General features: G+C 32.9%; 1 protein-coding gene across 11 annotated transcripts in view; it reads right to left on the bottom strand.

Moving 5' to 3' along the window:
* Positions 1-382: 382 nt before the first annotated feature.
* Positions 383-14,696, bottom strand: part of TBL1XR1 (TBL1X/Y related 1) — a 167,548-nt gene continuing 153,234 nt past the window's right edge. For all 11 annotated transcript variants that reach the window (XM_037525118.2, XM_054700380.1, XM_054700381.1 and 8 more), the window contains 4 exons: positions 13,609-13,736; positions 12,875-13,040; positions 5,973-6,074; positions 383-5,130 (listed from right to left, as the gene is read on the bottom strand). In XM_037525118.2, coding sequence (XP_037381015.1) covers positions 5,104-5,130; positions 5,973-6,074; positions 12,875-13,040; positions 13,609-13,736 — 423 coding nt within the window. In that variant the 3' untranslated portion in view covers positions 383-5,103. The remainder of the gene's footprint in view (positions 5,131-5,972; positions 6,075-12,874; positions 13,041-13,608; positions 13,737-14,696) is intronic.

Here is a 14,696-nt window from a genome sequence, read left to right on the forward strand (position 1 = left end):
TAATAAAAATAAGTAAATAGTCCCTTGATTTAAAAAACCTCATGCCCCGTGGAAAGTAATAAAATAGTAAACTTTGCAATTTTATCTATGGGTTTACTTATGTATCTTGCGAAACAATTATTTATGAAAAACAGTGGCTTGGATTCTCATGGCAGTTATAATTGGTAATGTCAATATGGGAGAGAATGTATATAGGTTACTTAAGGCTAACTCAGAGCAAAAAAGTTTATTCTACAATAGAACATTAAAGGAGTAAATGCAATTAAAATGTAAACAAGAAATTGTAAACAAGAAATAGCATCCCTCTCTCTTTACTTGACTAATAAACAGCCTATACAAACTACATAGGTATCAAAGGTTTTATATATGTACACAACCAACATAATATCAAAATATATTTTATTCTGGACCTCTTTCAGATCTGATTCAAATTACAGTTGTCAAAGCAATACAATGCAAAGGGAAACTGCAACAACAACAACAAAAAAAATGTGCCTAGAAAGGATAAAAGGGTTATTGGGGACAAATCATTGTGATGTAGAACCAAAATACATTGTTAAGTGTAATTAACATGGTCCAGGACAGCATAGAACATCTATATCAGTCTTCCTTACACAATAATCATGAAAACTGAACAATAAAGTTCTTTAACAAGTACAAAAACTGTCATGGGCTGGTTTACACTTTTACAACAGTTTTAAAGTTAACTGGATAACTAAAGAAATGATGCAGACATTTTAATCCAGTGCTATAGGTAGGCTCACAGAATTAGACCCAAAGGATTTGTAAAAATCAAAATTAGAACATTATAGCTACAATGTCAAAGTCAGCAAAGAAGGAAACCATTTCTGTATTAGGGATTCAGAGCTACAAAATGCAGTCTGTGTGTTTTTGTTTTAAATGAGATGGATAAGTACATCAGACTAGATACAACATGCAGAATGTTTGCTTGAACTTATCCAGAAACTCCAAAGAAAACATAGTGAAACAGTTTACTAGAAAAAAAATATATATGCCCTAGTTATTCACCCTGCTTCAACACTGTCAACGTAAAGGCAGAAATAAAGATAGCTATTAATATTTCAGAACTACGATATAAGACATCAAATTTCTAAATCAGTGTATCAAAAAAGTGAACACTTTCTCTTTGCTCTCACTTCTACATTTAACTAGAATCATGTTTTAAAAAATTGATATTGAATGTGACACTTCAGAGCTACTATCAGAAGGAGTAATTCATAACTTCTGTACTCTCCTTCCATCCCTGCAGATTTGGAAGGAAGAAATAAAAACAACCAACCAAACAAACAAAACAAAACCAACCAGGGTCTCTTGTAAGTTTGCTGCTATTCCCTCAAAATGTTGGCATTTGCTGCCATGCCACAATGTTGGTCCATGAAATAGGACTTCTGTGAAAACTGTCAACAGTAATTCACCAAATGTAAGTAAGTACCATCCTTAGCATGCAAGGATAAATGCAGATTCTATAGAAATGTACAATGTGTGTTAAAAAATAAAAACTGTTTTGAAAGGAGTAAATAGCACTACATGTGAGATTTATTTTTTTCTGCTTAGATAACTAGCAAAACAACCTTTTGCTCACATAAGGATGGTCATATGTGATACCTTCAAATAGCAAAAATGTATACTCCTCTTTAGTCCTCTACTCAATAGTTTACATTACTCTTAACAAAATCATTCTACATAAACAGCTCCTTAAAAATAGTACTCTCTCATTAAATCTAATTTGACAGAAAGTTTAAGGAAAAAAGGAGTGCTTTATAAGTTACGTGAAAAAGTACAAATCTTTGGCCTTTCTCTTGACATTTTTATGTCAAAAATCAAAAAACCTTCATGTAATTCAATCTAATGATTACTTTTTGCACCATAATTTTTTTACACCACAAAAGGAGGCACTTTCAGTATCTGTAAAAGGTGTTTAATCTTAAAACATAGCTAGAGAATGAGTAATTAAAACAGACTTTTATATATCCTAAGACCTATTAGGAAACTAAAAGTTACTACTTCTAAAAGTTATGTGAATGTCAATGATGGTACCTGATCAGCAACAGAAAATGGGGGAGCAGAACTAATTTAAGAACTTAAAAGATTTCCTACATGGATTAGAAAGGATATTCCTTTATGATATTTAAGAATGACAACTGCTACTTCTTTATTCTATTTTAATCAGTGAGTATTCATTCAAGTTTTCCTTTCTATTTTTCCCTATGATAAGTGTATTACAGTAGCTTATACAATGATATATAACGAATACCACAGAAAATCTACTGGAACCAGTTGATCTTCAGGAATAAGTTCTCAGAAAAAAAAAAAAAAAAGGAAAATAAGCAAGAACCTCAAATATAGAACTTTACAGGTTGTGAAACTTAGTCTCTTACAATCATATTACTGCTCAATTAGAGGCAATCTTATTTTTGTCTATTGGAGCAGCATCGTGGCACATCAGCAGGCAATGATGATGTTGAGAACAGCAGCAAAACAATCATATGCTCATAAAGAACCCAAGCCTACAAAATGGAAACCTTTCAGATGAAGTTTATACTTAAAAAGACCCAAAACTTCAGGATAATAAAGCTCTGTATTTATAATCTTTTTTATGTTCTATTGTGGCTATTATGCTTAAGTAAAATAGCTACAGATTAAAAAAAAAAATGACAATACCATAAAAATGTAGCTGTCTATTTTGGCAGCTATATTGCAGAACTCTTGACTATCTTTTAATCAGCTGGAAAAAAGTCAATAACTGTATGCAAATGAATAAATTGTCCATATCAAAATACAAAAGTACTATCAATAATCACCTCTGACTTTCAGATTTAAATTCAGTGCAATTGACAAATGCATCGCTAAAGGAAAATGCAGCTTAAACATATTCAAAACATTTGTGTCTATTCCTGGGAGCACATTTAAAAATTATTGCACAGATTTTTTTATTTTTATTTATTTTTTTTAAAACAACAACAGAGGTCAACCACAGATGTGGACCTCCAGCAATAAAAGCAGGATTTCAAGTGCCAGATACTCAGCATATTAGGTTTCCTACATAAGTCACAGGGTAATAGTTCTAAATATCTATAATGTGATCCAAAACCCTAAAAACAGCTGGCACAAAACCATCATGAATGACTGCCTCTCTGGATGTAAATTTTAAAAATATTATTACAGTATCATAGTCCCCACTAACAACAACTGGGATACATGTAACAATGTATTGTGAAATTAAGTGTATTTATTTTCTTTACCAATAGCAAATGCTATCCTACCTTAGCAGTAAAACCAAGACTTGCTTCAATCAAAGCTGTTTTGTAAAAATAGCAAAACAAATGCTGAAAATCAAAGCTGCATTACTTGAAGGGTTAAATCAGTTTCTACTTAAAATACAGGTTAAAATTTTAGTAGCAAAGGCCTCAAAATTATTAGTGACAGAAATAGTGTTATAAATTTGCTATGCTTGATGTAAGCAATTCTTTAATTAAAATCTTTGAGACATGAATTTGATAACTATTCTCTTCAGAATTGACATTTCTGAATCTTAGATTAATTATGACAAACCTTGTTAATCACACATATAAACACAGCCCCATGCTATAATTGGTAATTTCTGTATATTTTAGCTTTCATTGCATGAGCACAAGTTTGACCTGATACCTATATCTGTAAGAAAATACTTGATATTATAAACAGAGTAAAAGACATGATATAGTAGTGATTACTAAATTAAAAAAAAATAGCAGCTTAAATCTATCTATATTTGAAACAATGTAGTCACTAGTACCACAAATGCAAAATCAGAGCAGCAGGGAGGTTAGTGCAATTATACTTTTTAAAAATTCTGAATCACTGCTATTTAAAAACACCTTGAAGCAAGTCTTTTGTTTTAAAGATTGTTTTTTAAACTAAGGTAGCAAACATTTTGCCATGTAATGGCAGTGTTATATGCCGTTATCTTGCTTTGTATAAAGAAAAGTAACATGAGAGATTTTTAATACTGGAGTTTGGTTACATTACACATTTAAGCTTCTACACAGAATGATGGACACTTTGAGAAGCTAATCCTTATCCAGAAACATTTTAATCTCTTAAAAAACAAAGCAAAACAAATAACAATAACAACAACAAAAAAAAATCCCAAACTACTTTGCTCCTTTTTACAATAGTGCACATTTTTAACCATAATTTAGTTATGGCTACAAAACATCAGAAGATTTTTTTTTTTAATGCATCTTCTCTATGGTATTAAAAAAAAATTTGTGCCCTCCTCATCTTTAATTGGCAGAAATTATTTCCCTCATAAAGAAACTATTGCATTTAAGCCACATCACTAAAAACAAAATCTAAAAACAAAACAGAGCATAATACCCTTTTACTGATGTGTCTTACAGATTGACATGACCAAAGTCATATATTTTCATTTAACTTCCAATTACCCTTCAATAACATGCACCAACTGAATATATGCTCTGGGAGCCATAAAATGTACCAAACATCTATCGCTTCAAAAGAATGCATTAAAATATTTTTAAGAATTTTTTGTTTAAAAGGTGAAAAAAAAATCAAAAAACCAAATGATTTCACTTCCTTACATCATGCATTCATAAACTAAACAAAAACAAAAGTTAAAAGCAAGAACAAACTAGCTGCAAGATTTTGTAAGTCCATTTTCTCTGTACATACAAATTGCTCAACTACTGACAGGAAAAAAAGAATGGTGTCTGCTGATTCAAAGGGAAGAAAGAAGGCTGTTATTAATATCCAAAAACTGGTACATGTATGGGCTGTTTTAATAACGCATTATTTCTTTCTCTCTTCTGTTTTTCATATCCAAAACTTCTAAATGCTATTTTAGGGGCACAGCAGATTAGATTCCAGCACTTGGTGAACAGAATTCACAAGCTGTGATAAAATTCTGTCATCTTCAGGGTGCAATTTTGTTTATATACACTGTATGTATATATTTCTTTTAGATTTGGCTGTAGTGGACTGGCCATGGTTCAAGTGGGACTATAGCAGTACATGGGTCAGGGACAGTCATTTTGGCTATGTACACATTCATAGTCGGTCCATGGCTTCCAACTAGTAGCGCTATTTCCGAAGGTCTAATACACATACCTGTAAGAAATTAAAATAATCAACAATGGTGTTAAGAATTTCATTATACATTTTAGTTCAACTTTTCTATAATACAGTTTAGAGTCTATTTCTTAATTCCAAGTTCACGTAACTGGTAAAGTAACCTAATCATGGCAACAGGCAGTTAATGAACAGATTAAGTCTCCTAAGCAGATGGAGGAAATAACAATGGTCTAATACTACAGAGGAAGAACCAAAGCTAGAATTCTGAATTACTTTTGGTTAATTAAAAAGAAAAAATAGACTACCTGCCTATCTCTTGGTCCTCAGTAAAAGCTACTACAGATCACTCAAAGCTATAGCTTTAGTAAACAGCTAATGGTTTAGCACCTTCCCTTTGCTTTTAGAACATTGGAAGCCATAACTAGTATTTCTCTAAAAAGTTGGCCAACCTCATTCTCAGTCTCACATATCCCTCAATGCAGGACTCAACTACCTCTATCCTCCCTTTCTCTGAGCCACAAAAACACTTCTGAAGGGAAGATAAGGTAGAAAACAGGGATTAAAAATTCAAATTTCTCTCAGAGTAGAATTCTGCTATACCTGTATTTACCAATGAAGGTTTATATTAAAAATAACTGTTCATTTCTTGATAATGAAGGCACTCTTTAAAAATTAGCCTAAATTTGGTTTATATTATTTGAATGATACAAACATGAAAAGTATTCAATAAAAAAAGGTCAACAACATAACACTCATAAAATTTATTTTAAAAGGAACCCTTTTGTGGTCACTATCACAATAAGCCACTTTTATTCATTATGTTTACACACACACACACACACCCCCCTTCCCTTTTAAAAACTGATTATTATACTTACCGAACCATCTGATGCACTGGCTCCAACTTTGTCTCCCGCTGCATTCCAGCAAACTTCAAAAATTCCACCTGTTCCCCTATAACTGTGAACTAGAGCACCTGTCTAAAGAAACAAAAACCAAATCTTAAAAATAACATAAGTCTAAATATTGAGGCTAAAATATTACATGACTTTACTTCTAGTAATCAGAAGCAGGATTTTGCTTCAACTCCAAAGTACACGTTCTGAAATACTAGAAATGTGCTATATTCCTTTTATAAAAGATAATATATAGTTTTCAAGAGATCACGCATATACATTGTTTATCCAGTATTGACAACCATTCTGAGCTAAAATATCATTGGTGTCTTTGACAGTTAACAATGGCTAGCAATATACATTCTAGCCATTATATATAGATTGTATCAGTGTATGACTTGAAATATATTTTGTTGCTGTTGGAGGCATGAGTTTAGACATGTAGAAAAACACAATTAAGAACTTGACAAAACCTCCTAAAAGAAAGTATAATAAACTAGTAAAGACAATTTTAGTGTTAAGTTTATTAGTAATACACTATTTACTGAGTCATCATCCCTAAAACTAGGGGAGTTAGAAAAGAAGCTAAGGGAATATATGTTTCTTTATTATTCTTAAAAGGTGTTATAACTTAAAAGTACAACCAGAAAAACAATTTCATCATCAATACAGCTGAATCATTCATATATATATATATATATATATATATATATATATATATGTTATATTATTCCTTGAGCAGTAGAAACCAAAACTATTCAGCTGTCACTGAATAATTAAAACTCACTGCAAAAGGGTATTTTCCTAGTAAACTAGTCATTAAACAGGGCAAAGGCCAGAGGTTGTTCTATGAAATAGAGGAAAATTATGAAAAACAATGCTGCTGGTGTTCTGCACAAACAAACCAGAAAAGTTATCTCTTGGTTTTAGGGTGATCTAAAAAGGTCAAACGAAGAGGTAGCAGATTGATTTAAAAACATGACAGCAAGACATGTATCTTGTAATTATCTCCCAGACAGTCAACCCACAGGTTAATCACTAAGATGAGAAACTGCTTTCCTCTTCAAAGCCAGACTGGTAATATGCAGAAATGATAGACAGACTGCTAATGCTTACCACAGAAGGAAACACTCAACTCGTTTTTATTTTCCAACCTAAAATTCCTCATAATTTAAGAGATTAAGAAGTGTGAATACAGTGGGTCTCCATTATCTATGGCTAATTAGGAGAGAAAGGACTGGCACCAATACAATCTAAAACCTGATGGTATCGACAGGACAGTTAACTCTGGTGTAAGCTTTCTTTCAAAGCACTTAGGAATCCTTAAGTATGCAGTAGGCTATAATCGAACCAGAAAGCATGATCAACAAGTCACAGCTATGACATTAACAAATGGCCAGCAGATCACCTCAAATCTGTATATATGTTCAAACCAGATTTCAACAATTTACTTGTCAATAACTTTACTTGTCAAATGCTCATTAAGGTAACAAATCACCCAAGTAATGAAAGAAAAGCTAAATGTACATACAACAAAAAATAAAATGATTTTCTCCTGCACTAAAAACTCACTAGATGCACTTTATTATTTTCAAACTTCTAACAACAAAATGGTATTTTTGATACAAATAGTAATATACCAATACATAATAGTATGGTTAGTTGCGCAAATACTCTTAACAGTCTAAGTAGTATCCTCCATTAGACCTTTACAGTTCTATACCCAAATTTCATTTAAATTGATTTTCTCATAATGGAATAAATGACTGAAAATGTATATAGTAGGGAAATTATTTATGGATTATATCAAAAAAGCCTTGGCCATTCAATCACAACAGAAAGATTAGGGACGCCAAAGGGAAATATAAACTATTAGGACAAAAGAGTTTAGTAAGGTTAATGGATTCAATAAGATGCTAAAATTCATAATGTTCCAAATATGAACAACAGCCTCATAAGTAAAAGAATACATTTTTTGAAAGATGTCACTCATGGTAACAAAATACACAGACCATAAGAATAAAGACAAAAAGTTTTATGAAGAAATTATAAAGTTTACAAAAGGGAAATAAAGACATAATGAAGAGGAGTGTAAAAGTTACAATTAAAATAATGTCATTCTTCAAAGAAATAGAACAATTATTGATGAAATTCATATGGAATCACCAAAAACCCTGAATAGCCAAAGCTCTCCTGAAAAAAAAAAAAGAAGGGAATGGAGGCATCACATTCCCAGACTTCAAACTATACTACAAAGCCATAATCATCAAAACTGCATGGTACTGGAACAAGAATAGACACACAGACCAATGGAATCGAATAGAAAATCCAGAAATAAACCCACAGATTTATGGTCAACTAATCTTTGACAAAGGAGCAAAGAATATGCATTGGAGCAAAGAAAGTTTGTTCAATAAATGGTGCTGGGAAAACTGGGTCGCTACATGCAAAAGAATGAAACTTGACTACTACCTCACACCATACACAAAAACCAACTCAAAATGGATTAAAGAACTAGACATGAGACCTGAAACTATAAAATACATAGAAGGAAATATAGGCAAAACACTACATGATATGCACATCAAAGACATCTTTAACAGACACATCACCCAAAGCAGTGATAGTGAAGGCAAAGATCAACAGCTGGGACTACATCATATTAAAGAGCTTCTGCACAGCAAAAGAGGCAATAACAAAAACAAAGAGAAACCCCACCGACTGGGAGAACATTTTTGCACACAACACTAATAATAAAGGACTGATCACAAAAATTTACAAAGAGCTGATGAGACTCAACAAAAACAAAGAAAATAATCCAGTCAAAAAATGGGCAGAAGAGCTAAAAAGAAACTTTTCTGAAGAGGAAATGCAAATGGCCAACAGGCATATGAAAAAATGTTCAACATCACTTGTAATCAGGGAAATGCAAATCAAAACTACCATGAGATACCATCTTACACCAGTGAGAATGGCACATATTAAAAAAACTAGCAACAACAAATGTTGGCGAGGTTGTGGAGAAAAAGGAACTCTCCTGAACTGTTGGAGGGAATGAAAACTGGTCCAACCACTATGGAGAGCTGTGTGGAGATTTCTGGACCTACTAAACATAGAGCTTCCATATGATCCAGCAATTCCACTCCTAGGTATTTACCCAAAGGACACAGAAACATCAATTCCAAAGAGCACCTGCACCCCTATGTTTATAGCAGCACTGTTTACAATAGCTAAGCTTTGGAAACAGCCCAGATGCCCAAAAATAGATGACTGGATCAAGAAGATGTGGTACATATACACCAGGGAATATTACTCAGCATTCAAAAAAGATAAACACATGCAATTTGCAGCAACATGGATGGCGCTGGAAGGGATCATGCTCAGCGAAATAAGCCAGAAAGAAAAAGAAAAATACCGGATGGTCTCACTCATAGCAGGAATCTAGAAAACTTAAATAAGGGACCAGCAAAAAGAATAACTATAAGAAAGAAAATATCAAAATCAACAAACAACTATGAACCAGAGACACTCTAAGGGGGGTGGGGGGTGGGTAGGGGAGGTATTGGGGTCAAAATAAGGGGTTGCAATTGTATGGGTAATATAAAAATAAAAAATTATATTAAAAAAATAAAACTATATTAGGGCCTCCCCTGGTGGTGCAGCAGTTGAGTGCTGGGCTGCGAGTCTGCCCGCAGCCTCTGCAGCACCGGTTCGTTCCCCGGCCGCGGGCAAGGGTCCCACCAAAAAAAAAAAAAAAAACAAAAAACCTGTATTAATCATGCAGGTAGACACATATATAACAGTAGGATACAAGAGAATCTATGAATAAACCACATAAGAATACCATATATTAAACAAGTGGCTTTATGAAATAGTAGAGGGACAACAGAGTGTCTACACAACTGGCTATTCATACAGAAATATAAAATTAGATCCCTACCCTCATATCAGATACAAATACAAAAACCAATTCCAAAGGAGTTAAATATATAAATGAAAAAACAAACTTCACAGAAAAATACCAGAAACTTCTTATCTCTGTATGGAAGAATTTATTAAGCTACAAAAGCACCAAAAAAGGGGGAAAGATTACTGAACCTGAACACATTAACAGTAGTAACTTTTGTATGACCAATACCTCATGGAGAAAATGAAAATATAACATGGGAGATCATTATAATCCACATAACCAAGGCTGATTATCATTGAGAATTCATAAAGAATGCCAACTAATCAACATTAAAAAATACAGAAAACATTAAAAACTGGGCATGGAAGCCTGGGATATGTATCTACAAGAATCAGAGAAGGGAACTCTTATACATATTGATGGCTGGAATGTAAACAATCTGCTGCGGCCATTACAGAAAGTGGTATGGTGATTTCTCATAAAATTAAATATAGACATTCCATATGATTCTGTGATTCCACTTCTGGGAATTTACCTGAAGAATACAAAAGCACTATTTTGAAGAGGTATGTACCTTGATTTTCATCATAGCATTATTTACAATAGCCAAGAGTTGCAAATAACCAAATTGCTCATCTACAGATGAGGATGTGATATATATACACGATGTATTTCAACTACTAAAACACAAGGTGAAACACCCTGACATTTGCAACAACATGGACGTACCTAAGAGGACTATACTTAGTGAAATAAATCAAATGAAGAAAGACAAATGAAGAATGATTTAACTCCTATGTAATATTTATAGACTATAATACCAAATTAGTGGTTACCAGAAGAAAGGTAGAAGGGTGCTGGATAAATAGGGAAAAGAGGGTCAAATATATGGTGGAGAATGGAATTACTTTCAGTGGTGAGTATAATATACTATATACAGATGTTGATTGCTATTGATGCATAACCTGGAAATCCATATAATTTTATTATGCAATGCCACTCACTTCAATACAATTTGTTTAAAAATGCAACACTATACAACTCATATACAATTTTAAGATGAAATTAGAGTATATATATTACTTATCCCAGGTATTTCAGGATTGTTGTATCCTGTAAGGAGCACAAAAGGAATAATCCAGCTATAGAAAATCTTACTCTATGTAAAGTAGAAGAGATCTAAAATAGGTAAAACTAAATGGTCCTGTCAATTTAATCAGGTTTTTAAGTACATGGGTGTTTCATATAATTCTTCTGAATTATCATTAAAAATTAAAATTAACAAAGACTACCTTGAATATACATGCAGATTTATATTATTAATTAGATTTAGATTCACTTCAACTGTTGTTCAGTTATTAAAAGTTGAATTGGCTTATAAACCAGTCTTTTCCCAAAATCAGAATTAAAATAAATTTCAAAAATGAGTATTTTAAACATATATTACTGTTACAGACTATATCTAGCATAGGCATATACTCATAAAAAGAAACAATGGAGTAGAGCCAAGAAAATAATATTAGGCAGAATATTTGTACTTCAAAATTTAATTCAAAATATAACTTGAAGATTCTGGCTTAATAATCATTAATTCAGTTATGAAAAAGTATTTTGCAATTCAGAGCATGAAGGGCTTAAGAAGGGATCAAGAAGACCAATAACCCAGTAGAAAAACAAGGGAAGGGCATAATCACCATACTTCACAGAAAAATTAACAGTAATGCCGACACATGTAACGATTCTCAATTTCACTCAAAACAGAAACGCAAATGTAAAACGACATTGAAATACCGTATCACCCATTGACTGGACTGTGGGAAACATTTTCCTACGTTGCCAGCAGGAGTGTAAAATATAAGAACCACAATACTTTTATTTACCAAAATAACTCAGAATTCTGAAAGAGAAACTTAAAAAAAAAAAAAAAATACTTGCAGGGGATCCAGAAGGAAATGGGAGCAAGACTTTTTTTTTTTTTTTTTAAAGATTTATTTATTTATTTACGCATACAAGAACTGGGGTACAGGACAGAGGTGCAGGGGGTGGGGTGAGAGAATTCACCACAGACAGAGTGGGGAACAGAACAGGCAGACTGACTGAAATACACTGCTCAGGGGAGCAGCGGGTGAGTCATGAGAGGTCTGCTGTGCCATGTGGGTAGCTTCCTGGCCAGCCAGGGATTGAACTGGTGCTTCAGAGGTTGCGGACAGCTTCACAGTGCAGTGCTTAACCCCTTGCGCTACCAGGGAGGCCTGGGGAGCAAGACTTTTTAGTGTATACCTTTCTTATGCTTTGGAGTGTTTTACGGGACAACTTGAATGTGTAAGAAAAAGTAGCACTTAAAAAGGACGATTTAAATCACTATGTGGTCAGCTACCTGAATAGAAATAATCCATAATAACTTGTTACGTGCCTTCTACAACCAGCAAAGATATGATCACTAATGGGAGGGTGGGGAAGAGTCAAATAACTGTTATTAAAGAAACAGTATATGGGGCAAAATAAAAAAATAAAACACTGAAAAAATAAAATTAAAGCAACAGGCTCTTTCCCCCACTTTTAGAGAAGAATCTCTATAGCATTAGCCCTAAAAAGGTAGTATCTGATAATTGTGTCCAGTCATAAAATCTTACCTTTAATATGTTTTTACTGTTCAAAGACAATTTTTTTTTTTTTTAGAAAATCAAGATATTATACTATCTGTCTAAATAAATGCACCTTAAACTCACTTTCTGTCTGTAAAACTTTTGGAAAAATGAAACAAAGAATCTAAATTTATTTCTAAATTCTGGTCTGCATTCTGAAAACAACTTCAATTAGTTTCAATGTATATTTAGCTTAAACATATTCCTTAAAAACTAAGAATTGCATTAATGCTACAAAAAGAATGGTAAGTGAAAAGGAAAGGAATATCTGTACAGAGAAATACTTTTTACTAAATATAAGAACACTTGACTATAGAACTCAGACATACCTGTGTGTTCCAGATGTGCACGCATTTGTCAAAAGAACCACTGGCCAGATACCTGCCATCAGGACTGAAAGCTACACTGTATACAGGTTCTTGGTGTTTTGTCAAAGTATGGATGCAAATTCCTCGGTCTACATCCCATAATCTAACAGTAGAATCAAAGGATGCACTGAGAAGGGAGAGGGAAAAAAATGATTTTATAAGTAAGTAAACACTCTCAGCCCTACCCACAACATACAATATTTAGTCATTCTTAAATAGCGCTCTACGAATTCCTTATGAGAAACACATTGGGATATTAAGAAGAAAGGGTATGAAATAAAGCCCTATAAGAAAAGGCAGCTTAGACGCATCTCCACATCCATGTATTGGAAAACATAAATGAGCTAATTCACTCTATTCCTTTGTTATTAAGTATTTTCCATATATTGATCCATGGTTCTTGAACACTGTATTGATATTTTTAATCTTTTTTTAAAATGCTGAAGAAACTTTATTGCACTATGCCTCTATTATGTGGGTCTGAATCAATAATTGGTATCAGTAAAGGGATAGCTCCAGACATAAAATCCACTGTGACTTAAATACTAATAAAGTCTGTGCTTAAAAGTTCCATTAAAAGAAGAAATTTAAAAAAAATACATGTCCATTACATGGAATCTTCCCTAATTTTTTGGCCATGTTTATGTTTTATTTATAGAATATTTAAAAGAGGGAGAGTAAAACAGAAATATTACCTTGCTAACATAAGGTTGGCGTTTGGATTATTTGTCCCTGGCCCTGTTGGACTCCATTTGATAGTATAAATTTCTTTATTATGTGCTTGCAAATCATGGACACAATTGTCTTGTTTCATACTCCATATCTAAGCAAAAAAGAAAAACATATGTAATTATTTTTCCATACAAAGGTTATATTCAAAATACTATCTTACCAGTCCAAAATGTAAGTCAGATATTTTTCACAGTTATCTCTCTTTTAAAAATGACAAATCAGTTTAAAGCCCTTCCCAAATATCACTGTTTTAGGTTTGAGGACTGAAAAAAACTATAGTTCTAAGATTACTTTTGATGACTTCATTTGGCACATTCAATGTATCCTTTGGGTAATGTTCCAAAAACACTGAAGGCATTAATTTTTGTGTTGTCCCTTACATTAAAAATCCTACCAGAATTCAGAATCAGGAAATATTTTGGATGGAGAAGGGAAAGAGACAAGCAACTTAAAAATAATATATAATGAGGTATGTGAGATACACCAAAGCATGGGCAACAAAAGCAAAATAAATAGAATATATAAATAATCCAAGTGGGACTAAATAAAATTTAAAACTTCTACAAAACAAACAATAAAGTTAAAAAATAACTTACAGAATGGGAGAACATATGTGCACACTGTATGTACCAATAAAGACTTAATTTCCAAAATATATAAGGAACTCTGACAACTCACCAGCAAAAACTTAAAGCTAATTTTAAAAACAGGCAAATGATTTCAGTAGACATTTCTCCAAAGAAGATATGCAAATGGCCAACAGGTATATGAAAAGATGCTCAATGTCACTAGTCACCAAGAAACGCAAATCAAAACTACAATGAGATATCACATTACATCTGTTAGGATGGCTACACACACACACACACACACACACACACACACACACACACACAAAGTAAGAGTTATGGGGGACACTGGAACCCTACATATTCTAGAAATAGAATGAAATAACATGATCCAGCAATCCCACTTCTGGGTAATTATTCAAAAATACTGAAACCGGAATCTCAAGGAGATATCTTCACTCCCATGTTCACTGCAGCATTCA

This window comes from Talpa occidentalis, unplaced genomic scaffold (assembly GCF_014898055.3).
Source record: "Talpa occidentalis isolate TD23 unplaced genomic scaffold, MPIMG_talOcc4v2.1 talOcc4.4, whole genome shotgun sequence".
In the NCBI taxonomy this organism is placed as follows: domain Eukaryota; kingdom Metazoa; phylum Chordata; class Mammalia; order Eulipotyphla; family Talpidae; genus Talpa; species Talpa occidentalis.